Source organism: Aegilops tauschii, chromosome 5 (assembly GCF_002575655.3).
Source record: "Aegilops tauschii subsp. strangulata cultivar AL8/78 chromosome 5, Aet v6.0, whole genome shotgun sequence".
Classification (NCBI taxonomy): Eukaryota; Viridiplantae; Streptophyta; class Magnoliopsida; order Poales; family Poaceae; genus Aegilops; species Aegilops tauschii.
The window spans coordinates 142,696,512-142,709,179 of NC_053039.3; the positions used below are offsets into that span (position 1 = coordinate 142,696,512).

Consider the following 12,668-nt stretch of genomic DNA (forward strand, 5'->3'; position numbering starts at 1 on the left):
AGGATAATTATATGAACAAATAATTAAAGATCAACGTTGTAATATACTCCCTTCGTTCCAAAATAAGTGTCGTTGATTTAGTACAACTTCAGTACAATGTTATACTAAGTCAGCGACACTTATTATCTAAAGTTGTACTAAGTCAACGACATTTTTTTAGGACGGAGTGATATATTGCGAAGCTGAAATTAAGGAGGCAAACAAATTCAAATAATTATGAATTTCATATGCTTATGTGTTAAGAAATCATAAGCAAAATTACATATTCAAACCTATCATCACAACTACAAAACCTAATAGGATTTTGGAAACATAGAGAGCATGCATATCTATGAGAGAAAGTCATTGGAGGTCAGATAATTAATTTTGCTCCATCAATGAAAATTGATGAATTGTTTGTTACGTTTCTCTTCCCACAAATACATTCACCACAAAGCTCTGTCATCAACTGGAAGAAACATAAAAATACAATTGCATGATTAGATAAGAACTTACTTACATAGGATAACCATAAACCGTATAATCAATGGGAAGCCGGTAGTTTGGCCATGTAAGTCTATGCTAATTACAATCAAAGATGAAGTACGGGTTGACCCAAATGCCAAACATATCAAAAGAGTAAACATGGAAACATATTATATACCAATTTTTTTGCTTCCTTCCAATACTACATCCTACTCGGATGTATTGGCGTTCCTGCACATAAACATACTTCCTTCATCCGCGAATAAGTGTACATCTAGCTTTTGTCTTAAGTCAAAATTTTAAAATTTTGACCAACTTTATAAAAAAGAGTAGTATCATATATGACATCAAATTGGTACATTATAAAACTACATTTTTAAACGAATATGGTGATGCTAATTTAGTGCCATAAATACGGTTACTTTTCCTTATAAAGTTGGTCAAAGTTTTAAAACTTTGACTTAAGGCAAAATGTAGATGTACACTTATTCGCGGACGGAGGGAGTACACAATTTTAGCATCCTTTCAAATCTATGTGCAACCTGAAAATGATCCTGAAAGGACACAACAATTCTTTATACTATGATTAAGCATATTATGTGAATTCTGACTTCTCTGAGATACATCAGAAGAGCGACATTTTCTCTCATATTATTTGCAACCCCCAAATAAAGAAATACTCATAAAAAACCCAGTTGTAATCTTAGTTTACAAAATCGTATACTGAAGCTTGATGGGCTTGCTGCCAATGGTGATCATCCATCTATTCAACGAGAGAAAGGGATCCATCCAGGAAGTGGAATTGTGTCCCGATGACGAGATTCCTTAAGTCAAGGAGCGAACAACTTTTGACAACAGTACCGCAACCTAGTACTCCTTCCGCAACCGCTGGCGATGAATAGGCATGGGATTAACAGGACATCCTTGATGGGTCTTCATAGAAGACGGTGACTAAAGGTTGCGAGCCCTGTTAGTCCCTTGATTAGAAATTGGTGGAACGAAAAAGGACAGGGAAGAACGTCATCGTTGTAACCATGGTGGTTGGTCGACGACGGTATCCCCGATCCACACAAACATGACTGCCTCCTCCTCCTCGTTGCACCATTGCCTAGTGCATCTCGCCGCATCTCATGAAAACTCTAGGGTTTTGGATAGAGAAGAGAGGGGCGGCTAGAAATCACACAGGAGGGTGCGTTCATGGATTTCGTTGCATGGGAGTCATGCAATTCCTTTATTTTCTTCCAATCGTTGATTGTGTGAGGTGGAAAAAACTAGATGGTTTGAGAAGAGGGTGAACCGGCGGACGAAGGAGCGAAACGGAAGGCGAAGCGAAATGAGAACACTTCTTATTTTTTGAGTAGGAGTGATGAATTTAAATAATAATTATTTTTAAGAAAAGCCTTTTGGCGCACTTTATCGGTGATGGTGTTATATTTGTCTACTTGCAAAGGGAGTTAGTGATATAAACATTCTTATATATTTATTTTCAGAGTACTTGGTTCGTCATATCATTTTTCAAACAATAAAGCTAGGATAAATTTTGGAGGTCGAATTTGAAGAATCATAGTAATTTGAAAGGACAAAATGATGCCACCTACAAAAATTATACTACTATATCCTGACGCAAACCGCTGTCTCACTGTAGCGCCGGGCCATCGGCCGGTGTAAACAGCGCACCACGGCGCACGCCGCCCCTCCCAGCTATTCTCTCCCTCTCCTCCCGACCCGACACAAGCCGAATTCCCCAACCCCTCCTAACCAAAGCACCGCGTCGGCGTCCCCTCCAAACCCTAGCCCCCCGCGCGCGCGAGTTGCGAGGAGGGCAGGAGGATGGACGGCCCCAAGAGGTCGCAGCTGCGGGTGCGGCTCCGGGTGACGGCACGCCGGCGGGGCGGCGATGGAGCGGACAGGGCCGGGCCGGGCGGTGGCACCGGGGGCGAGCGGAAGCGGCGCCTGGACGCCCCACTCATCAACTCCGCGGCCAAACTGCAGCGCCGCGAGATCGGGGGGCGGCAGCTCGCCGCGCGCGGCGGCGGCGCCGCGGCCGCCGTGCCTGAGCGGTTCCGGAACATGCAGCTCCAGGTAAGCTACCGACCGCGGCGTCCCCCTGCGCATTTTTGCGGATGGTGTGGCCGGTGGTCTCCGGATCTCTATGGTTTGGCTTCTCGTTGGTCGTAATTGAGGAGGTGAAGCCATCGTTTTGTGGCGCCGTGAATGGTTTGGGAGGCAAAATTGATGGGGAGTTTTGCTTGAGGGTGACTTTCTTTTGCGTTAACTTTTAAGGTTGTGATCCGGCAGAAGTTTTGGTTTTCGGGACCTAAGTTCGTTGAGTTCATACGGAAAAATGTCAGATCTTGAGGGTTGTTCTGAGGGTTCTGTATTGTGTAGGTAGCGTTGAGACTGTTACTTCTGGCATGCGGAGTTCCATTTCAGATAATTGAATTGCCAGGATCTGGGTTATGGCTACTGAATTGAGTTGTGGCGTCCCCTGTTAGGATTGGATCTTTGGTATTATGCTACGGGTTATTCAATAAGTGAACCAGATGGTTTAAAATGACATTTCATGAAATGGTTTTAAAAGGACCTTCCAAGTTCCAACTATCTCAATACGCACGTATCATATATTAAAGGGGTAGGAAAGGGTTACAGAAACCCTGCTGCCAGAGTGGGATTGTTACACGGTAGCCCACCGGCTACCATTCCACACACGTCCTACATCCAACTACTCTGGATACACCCACCGCTATGGCCGCGAGGAAATTCGCGCGATCACCCTTAAGGATCCCGGCCGACTGCCAAACACGCCCCTCCAAATCAATCCGACGTATGACCTCCTGGAATGACGGCAGGGCACCGTCAAAGATGATGGCATTCCTATGCTTCTATACCTCCCACAGCACCAAAGTGATGAGGGTCCTGAATGGAAACAATGGTGTTCACCAGGGCCATCCTATCTAACTGCACATATAATACCGAAGCAACTTTTTTACTAAGTAGTGATGTCTGTAATTTCGGAACCAATATTCCGACGCGAACTACTACCCCTGTTTCTAGATATAAGATGTTTTGGCAGTTTTAATTGAACTGCCAAAAAAGAAGTACCCCCTCTTATCCAAATTAATTGACGCACACTTAGTACAAAAGTTGTACTAAGTGTGCGTCAATTAATTTGGATCGGAGGGAGTACCACTAATTATATTATATCATTTTAACCATATGCATTTAGAGTGTTTACTTTCTTTCCAAAATAAGAAGTACCTCTAATTATACTATATTTGAGGAAAGGAAAAATGGCCTAAAAAAGAGGGGTCGTACACCGCTGAAGTACATGTCCGGGTCACGCCTATGTATATGGGTTATACTAGAGAAGAATTGAACAGGGCACCTTATCCTATGTAGCCATTACTGGTTGAACTTGCATCTGCCAGTGCAACTATGCACAATAACACACCACACAAAATTTTGGATAGCTGGAGTCTGGAGACTGCTTCAAGTCACTCGAGCTGACTCAGTTTGCCACCTTCGTTGACCTGGTTAGAGCATCTCCAACCGGTGACCTCAAATCCTCCTCATATGTCCGGGTGGACAGCCTGGATAGTGCTCGGACAAGAGAAAGAAGGAAAAAGGCTACCCAACCAGACCTCATAAATCATCCTCATATGTCTGAGCTGTCCGCGAACCTCAAATCCAGTCCATATGTGGGGAGGAAATGAGGGCGTCTGGGCGTGCCAGGACAGCCCGCCATGTCGAACCCGGACCACCCTGGACCACTTTTTTCTTTCTTTTCTCTTTCTCCATCCCCACCAATCATATGCATGTGCCCTGACAATTTGGGGGGACACCGCTGCATGCATGGACAAATCAGTGTTCGAAACGGACACACCCGGACACTGACCGGGTGTGTACGCGGACATATAGGGGCTCAGATTAGGCAAGTCTGTTTGGAGATGCTCATACAATTTTCTGTTGCTTGTTGAAAAGCATATGTTTTGGGGGTATTTTGCAGCCTTAATAAGCTAGCTTAAATAGCTTGTTACTTGCAGAAGACTGGATTTGAGCCTGGAAGCATTTGTGATTATACTTCTCGACGTGGCTATTTTCCACTCCCTCCGTCCCATAATGTAATAAGTTTTTTGACACTACAGTAGTGTCAAGAAATGTCTTACATTATGGGACAGAGGGAGTACGTTAGATAAGCTTAAACTGTGTCACTTCCATGTGATAGTTATAATGCTCAAGATAACTCAGTGCTGACCTGCTGGATCCTGATTCCTTATTTGCTGAATTAGTGGTTCTATTGTTTTTTCCTCAACTTCGGTTTTTGTAGTAGAAGGCCCAAAATGGGCATATCGTTACATATTTAGCTAGTGAAATTTCAGCTAAGGTGTAGAACTTGTGTCTATATGTAATCTGGTACTCCCTTCACAAATATAAGATGTTCTGAACTTTTTTCTGAATCGGATATATATATATATACACACACACACATATATGTTTTAATGTGTTTGTTCACTCATTTCAGTCAGTATGTAGTCCATATTCAAATATCCAAAACATCTTATATTTATGAACGGAGGGAGTACTAACTAAGACTTCCACTATGTACAATTGCTCACCTTTTATGTTTTTCTTATTTGGGAAAAATTACATTATATTTTCCTCTTAATATGAATCATCTAAATAAGAGTAAAGCGACATCATAAATAGCTTCCAGTATGTATAATTGCTCATCCTGTATGGGGTTCTTAATTGAGAAAAAACTACATTACATGTTCCTCTTAATATGAATCATCTAAATATGAGTAGATTGACATTATTAATATATATTTGGTGCAGGAAGAGTTTGACACATATGATCATGATGCTCACCTATTTGTGAAGCTACAGTTTCTCAAAAAAAGATCCAAAATTATTGAGATCGTCGCAGCAAAAGATATTATATTTGCTCTTGCTCACTCTGGGCTTTGTGCTGCTTTTAGTCGAGGTAGGTATTTGCACCTCCTGTAAAACGTGTCTGTATTTGACAGGCAGTGATGAAGACCAGTGATGTTATTTGACCTCTTGCATTGTGTTTTTGTTTCTGCAGTAACAAATAAGCGGTTATCCTTCTTGAATTTAAGCCCGGACGAAGTGATCCGGAGTTTGTTCTACAACAAGAACAACGATTCACTTATTACTGTCTCAGTTTATGCATCAGACCATTTTAGCACATTGAAGTGCAGAACAACCCCAATCGAGTAAGAGCATATGCTAATGCCTTAATCTGTAACTTGTCAAGAAACACTCTTATATATATTTTACTGTTACCTGTGATTTTCTATATGTACAAGTTATGCAATTGCATTTTTAGTTTTTTTTTTTTTTTACTTTTTCATGATAATGTCGCTATTTTCATTGAATACAGTTAACTTACTAAAGTTCTTATATGTTCAATATATATGCGTTCTTTCAGGTATATAAGGAGGGACCAATTAGATGCTGGGTTTCCTCTTTTTGAATCGGAATCTCTGAAGTGGCCTGGCTTTGTTGAGTTTGATGATGTAAATGGAAAAGTACTCACTTACTCGGCCCAGGATGGGTACGCCTTCTTAAACATTCGTCACATTATAATGTGCACTAAACAATGTTTACTGTTGTAATGGTCATACTTTTTCTGGCAGTATCTACAAGGTTTTTGATTTGAAGAACTATTCCTTTCTATATTCAATACCTGATACTAATGTGCAGGAGATCAAGATTAGGTCTGCACCCTTTTCCTTGTTTATTATATTTTTCGTTTTCATATTCGAACCATGTCAAGTTACTCCTTTGATTTCTCCTTTCAGTCCAGGAATTATGCTCTTAATATATGATCGAACGCCAAGTTATGTTCCTTTGAAGATATTATCTATTGAAGATGGAAAGCCACTCAAATTATTCAAGCACTTGTTGCACCGCGGCAAGAAAATTGATTTTATTGAGCAATTCAATGAGAAGCTCCTTGTGAAGCAAGAAGACGAGAACCTTCAGATACTTGATGTATGGCACGATACATCAGTTTATTATACTTATCTTGTAACTTTTACTGTTTTGCAAGCCTAATAGCTTCTTCTTCATGAAGGTACGAAGTTCTGAGCTAATTGAAATCAGTATTGAGAAGTTTATGACCCCATCAGCATTCATTTTTCTGTATGAGAACAATCTCTTCTTGACATTCCGAAACAGAACAGTTGCTGTATGGAATTTCCGAGGAGAGCTTGTTACATCATTTGAGGACCATTTGCTATGGCATCAAGATTGTAGTACCAACAATATTTACATTACAACTGACCAGGATCTGATTATATCCTACTGTAAATCCGATGCAGCGGCTGATGACGGTACAGGTGCACCCTAGTTTCTTCTTCAACAATTAAATTGCATTATTTGTGTCCAACTACTTCCTGTCATTTGGATAGTCTGCCCACAGTGGCAAGTTGTACTTGCATGTATGCTCTGTCATCTACGGATTGCTAATATCAATATATTGGGCAGTTATACAAAGATAAGATATGGTATATGACCAGATAAATGTGATTAAATTCATTTGGTTTTGTACAACTAGTTATGGAAAATTATCTTAACTCAAGTGATGCACATGCAGCTTCTTCAATTGGATCCATCAACATGAGCGACATTATGACTGGCAAGTGCATTGCCAAGATTGCAGCGAATGATCCTGCCCTTAGTATCGCCCCTCGCAAGAATGGTAGCCCTTCAATCTGGAGTAGTATCCCAGAAGCTCTGGAGGATGTCACAGCACTGTTCTATGATGAGGACAGGAACGAGATCTACACTGGCAACAGTCAGGGGCTGGTGCATGTATGGTCCAGTTAGGTGGTATATATATACATGTCACTTTTTGATGTGATGAGAAGATTGGATGCACTCAGTGCTGCATTCTGTATCATCTCCGGGTTTGGCTACCTCTGCAGTAGAATGTAATTCCTGGGGGGCAGTATGAGAAAATGTAGTTCCCTGTAAATATTTTGTGTGATAGTGTTATCTACCATGCTATAGTTAGTTTAGAAAATGCTCATCTACAGCTTTCTGTAGGAACCTTGTGCTATTTTTCATGTATGTCCATGAAATGATGCATTTTCGACAAATTTCCATGTTTCTTGACTCTGGTAATCATCTTTGGAATTTACTGAGAGGGCATAACAATGCTATGTACCCACTTCATTTGCGTTGAGAAGAAATAAGTACTCCCTGTCCCATAATATAGGACGTTTTTGCAAGCTAACATAGCTTGTGAAAACGTCTTGTATTATGGGACGGAGGGAGTACAAGAGAAAGGGTGCCAAAGTGTGTCTCTTCTTGTACCTTGAGCGTGTTTGTGTGTCTTGTATCCTGGGAAACCCAACAGGTGGCGGACTGTGTAGACCCAACAGGTGACTTGATTGGTGCCTGTGATAGGTGGGTTGAGTGATTGTAACATCAGCATAATGATGCCTGTGATAGGCTGGTTGAGTGATTGTAACATCAGCATAAGCAAATTTGGTCATCGCCTCCTGTTACCTGAGCATTTTCAGTTCCAATTCAAGTTCTGTAACCAACAAAACGCACAGCGAGCCTGGGGGACCCTCTCCCCCCTTCTCTGTCGTTCCGGGTGGGAGGGGCTGAGGACCCTAGGGCTTTGGTCCGGTGGTGGTAGGGTTAGACATGAATTTAGTGTTAGCTTTAGTTCAGCGGTGGTGAGATGATGACGGGGCCGTTGGCATCGAATAAGATACCCCCCCCCCCTCCCCCCGCGTCCTTATTCCGGTGATGCTTCTTCGTATCGTCAGAAGGTGTGTAGAAGATGGTGTGTCCTTAGATCTGGTGTGTAGAAGATGGTGCGTCCTTAGATCTGGCTCTCCAAGTCAGGTGTCTTTTCTACAGGTTTATCTTGGTCGCGATGTCCTGTGTTCTTTGGCTCCAGCTTTGACGGATGAAGATTGGTCATTCTCAGCCTCAATGGAGAGCGTGTGAGAGTTGTCTTCCCCAACTGTATTTGGCCGAAACCAGGGCATTTTACATGCCATCTTGGACATTTTTATTTTCTTTTGAGGCGGCAATTCGCTATGTAAATCATAGTCGCCGACATTTTCTGGTCTGCATCGATGACTTTCTGACCTGTGCTTCTACAAGCTCTTGGGTTTAAACAGGTTTGCTCCGTTGTGACAAAGGCCAGAAGGCAGCAACGAGCTTTTCTTATGGCGCGTCGCTAGTGGATGCAGGAGGAAGAAACTTTGACCCCTCAAAGATTTGGATGTATTTTTCATTTTTTATAAGTGTTTTTGTAGGAGTTTGTGCTACTTAATCTATGGCCTTGGTCTTTTTCCATAAAAAATCTAGCCGCCTGCTTCTTAACCTGGTTGAAGCACCAAAATGTCATTCTCTAGCGTTCACACCGTGTGTCTGGACCTCCTTAAGTTCGGATCAAGTGGAGTCGATGGACAATAAGTTGAAGCCTAGGAATAATTGATTGATCAGTACATGGATCAACTGGAGCAAGAATGTCGGACGGAAAGTGGTTGCCTATGTTGCCGAGGGAGATGTTCGACCTAGGCCCATGGAGGAAGGAAACATCAATCTGGGCGCTCCTCTAAGTAATCCCCAGTCGACCTATTCACATAATAGGGTTTATTAATTGGTAAATGGCAAATTTGGGGGTATTGAAATCCTTAGTACGCATGTGTTATTCAACCTCAGATCAGTATGCTTGAAGTGTGAAATATGTGTATGAAACTCCGATTAAGATATTTTGTGTGGGGTCTTCAAATTTTAAGGTAAGCCAACACTAAGGAAAATTTGTACGGGGTTTTATAATCGGTAAAAGGGATTGGATTTCATGCGAATGCAAAACAAGTCAACATAGAACCACGCGATTCATTTGAATGAAAACAGATAAGAGCAAGGCCGAGGGTTCAACGATTGAGTGAGATACAAAAGATCAGAGGAAAGCGATCAATCAGATGCAAGGAGAAGGAGAGAGAGGTTGGAGAATGCTACGCGTTCTTTTTTATGAAGGAACAAGGTGGTCGAATATAGTCAAAAAACTGGTCGGTGAGCATATCGGTTTATGGTGCGGTTTCTGACTTGTGGCCACCTTGAGATGTTTGGTGTCTCGTTCACATTAGCTACTGCTTTACCAGAAATAAACAGAAGATCACATCGCAGCCTAAGAACGACACGTTAGAGCAACTACAATGGGGCAACCCATTTCATCCGTGGCCGTCCGTTTGGGTCGGCGTGGACACAAAAGGCGGCCCAACGCGTCGACCCAGACGCGCATCCTTTTTCGTCCGCAGGCGACCTATTCCCGACCCATTTCTTAGCCGAATTTGTGTCGGCGCGGACACGCGACGGACGCGCGCGCGCTCGCCTACTCCTGTCCCCGGGCCCGCTGGTCTGTGGCACATTGGCCTCCCGTCTCACCCCCGGCCAACAGGCAACCCACACCCGCCTCCTCCATCGCCGACGCCGCTGCCCATTTTTCCGGCGACTCTTCCAGCTGCCGCCGCCTCCACATCCGCCCAGCAACGCCGCCCCTCCCCCGCGTTGCCCTCCGCCGCCGTTTTGCCGCCGGGGAGCAAACTGCTTCCCATCGCCGCTTCCTCCACCGCACAGCCGCCCGCGACCAAGAAGCCGCCTCGCCGCCCCTGCCACATCCGACCGGCACGCTCGTCGGACGCCGTCACTCTTGTCGGACGCCGGCAGGGCAGCTAGCTGGTCTGTGGGCGCTGCGACACCCCTCGCCGGCCGTCTCCTTCGTCGACGCCCGCATCGACAGTTTGCCAAGGTACGAGATGGACTCCACCGACGAGTTCTTTTTCCACAATTTCCTTTGCGACTTCGACGATTCGTCGTCCGACGACGAGGAGGAGATATTGGCTGCTGTGTTGGTCCATCACCACCTCAACAGCCAGCGGCCGTTGTTCCGTGGCTCCATTCCGGGCCACCTTCCGGCGTTGAATCGCAACCGAGAGAGCTGGCATTTCCTTCTCTGGAAGGACTACTTTGATACAACAAACCCGTTGTTCAAACATCACAAATTCCGCCGCCTGTTCCGTATGAGTAGGCATGTTTTCAACCGTATTAGAGAGGGAGTGGTCGGCTATGATGACTACTTCGAGTGCAAAGAGGATGCCGTCAACAAGATTGGTTTCTTCTCTTATCAGAAATGCACTGCCGCCATCCGGATGCTTGCATACGGAGTGCCCGGTGATCTCATTGACGAGTACGTCCGTATGAGCGAGTCTACATGCCTAGAGTCCCTGTATAAGTTCTGCAAGGCCGTTATTGTTGTGTTTGGCCCTGAGTACTTGAGAGAGCCAACAGCTGAAGATACAGCCCGTTTGTTGGCGATGAATGCCAGCAGGGGCTTCCCGGGGATGCTTGGCAGTATAGACTGCATGCACTGGGGGTGGAAAAACTGCCCTTCTGCTTGGCAAGGGCAGTATAAGGGACATGTCAGGGCTTGCACTGTCATACTAGAGGCCGTGGCGTCTCAAGATCTCTGGATCTGGCACTCTTTCTTTGGCATGGCTGGATCACACAATGATATCAACGTGCTTCAGCGCTCGCCGGTGTTTGCTAGGCTTGCCGAAGGCAACAGCCCACCGGTGAACTTTACTGTCAACGGCCACAACTACTACAAAGGGTACTATCTGGGTGACGGTATATATCCTCAGTGGACCACTATTGTCAAGACAATACCCAACCCTGTCGGAGAGAAAAGGAAAAGATTTGCCCAAGAGCAAGAGAGTGCTAGAAAGGATGTCGAGTGTGCCTTTGGTGTTTTGCAATCTCGATGGGGCATCGTTCGGTATCCTGTTAATATTTGGAGCACGCAGAAACTGTGGGAGGTGATGACTGTCTGTGTGATCATGCACAATATGATCGTAGAAGACGAGTGCCCGGAACGTCTGTACGATCAGGGCTTTTAGTTTCAGGGTAAGAATGTTGTGCCTGAGCATGGAGTAGCGGCAACATTTAAGCAGTTCACTCAATTTCATGAAGACATGCGTGATTGGGAAACTCACGTGCAACTGCAAAATGATTTGGTTGAGTATATGTGGGCTCATGTTGGCAACCAATAGATGTATCTTCTTTTATTCGTTTGCAAAACTATGTGAAACATTTTTATTTGTATTTGGCTTGTAAAACTATACTATTTATTTGGGCAGCCAGACTAACCATTTTCATTTGATAATATGTTGAATGCAAATCAATATACAATTGGGCGGCCAGCCGGCCACGCCGGCACATATGAGTCGGCGCGTTGGGCGCACTGCCGACCCAAATGCAAAGCTGGACGGATGCCGGACGGGCGGCCGATCCAAACAGACAAAAGACGGACAAATGCGCTGTCCGTTTGGGTCGGCCCATTGAAGTTGCTCTTATTAACTGCTCCATCTACAGCTATGGCAACGATAACAGCTCCAGCTGAATATCAGAGGATCCCAACCACAAAATGAGGGCGTCCGTTCTTCCAATCAGGAAATCCCAACGAGCAGCTTGGGCAGATTTTGACGAATCTGCTTCCTTTATTGCCCAGGTGATGATCTGTCCAGGACTTACAAAATCTATCTCATCTAATTCCGTCTTATGTGCAAACACCACGATTTGCATCACAAGCCTGTGTCTACTCTTCTCTTCCTTCAGCTGCACATATTAAAGGACCTCTTCATTTTGGGAGACGAGCTCTGGAGTACAGTCCGGAGGATAACAAGAAAACACCCTGGCAGATCCGGTCACCTCCACGCAACACTCCATCCAGTTCTTCATCTCCGACTCGATAAGGTGGCGCCGACGTTCGCCTGGCCGCTCCCGCCACTGTCGGCAGTGGAAACAAAGCTGAGCCAGCGAACATAGAGCCACGACATCCAACCGAGGTGAGAATTCAGTAAGTGAGCGACCTTTTGAAGATGCGAAAGAGGTTGGACGAGAGGAGAGAATGGTTTGGGAGGGAGGGAGAAGGATGCAGTACTAGAGACACGATCCCGCTATGAGATTTTGAATGCGCCTAACAAAAAGGCGACTAACTTAGACATGACTGTAGAAGTGCATCCTCTAGCCAATGCAACCAAAAGACCGATCTGATGAAAGAGATTAGGCAGCACATTGTACATCAACACTCCCCTCACGTGTGGCTCCCTCGGGCCTGAACGTGGACCGAAAATGGGCTGCAATTTAAT

General features: G+C 44.6%; 1 protein-coding gene across 2 annotated transcripts; it reads left to right on the top strand.

Annotated features, from left to right (window-relative positions):
- The first annotated feature begins 2,095 nt into the window (after positions 1-2,095).
- LOC109741306 (uncharacterized) lies at positions 2,096-7,592 on the top strand. 2 transcript variants are annotated; one of them, XM_073500043.1, is made up of 8 exons: positions 2,096-2,547; positions 5,302-5,449; positions 5,552-5,702; positions 5,918-6,043; positions 6,126-6,206; positions 6,291-6,483; positions 6,566-6,830; positions 7,088-7,592. In XM_073500043.1, exons 1-8 carry the CDS (start codon positions 2,296-2,298, stop codon positions 7,318-7,320), a joined length of 1,449 nt encoding a protein of 482 aa, XP_073356144.1. In that variant the 5' UTR covers positions 2,096-2,295; the 3' UTR covers positions 7,321-7,592. The 2 variants fall into 2 exon arrangements, with proteins under 2 accessions (XP_073356144.1, XP_073356145.1); XM_073500044.1 differs by lacking the exon at positions 6,126-6,206 and having other exon boundaries at positions 2,152-2,547.
- Positions 7,593-12,668: the final 5,076 nt, after the last annotated feature.

Coding starts and splice junctions, on each gene's coding strand:
- LOC109741306 (XM_073500043.1), top strand. CDS start 2,296: ATGGACGGCCCCAAGAGGTCGCAGCTGCGGGTGCGGCTCCGGGTGACG. Junction 5,450..5,551: donor TTGTGCTGCTTTTAGTCGAG/GTAGGTATTTGC, acceptor TTGTTTCTGCAG/TAACAAATAAGCGGTTATCC. Junction 6,484..6,565: donor AGAACCTTCAGATACTTGAT/GTATGGCACGAT, acceptor TTCTTCATGAAG/GTACGAAGTTCTGAGCTAAT.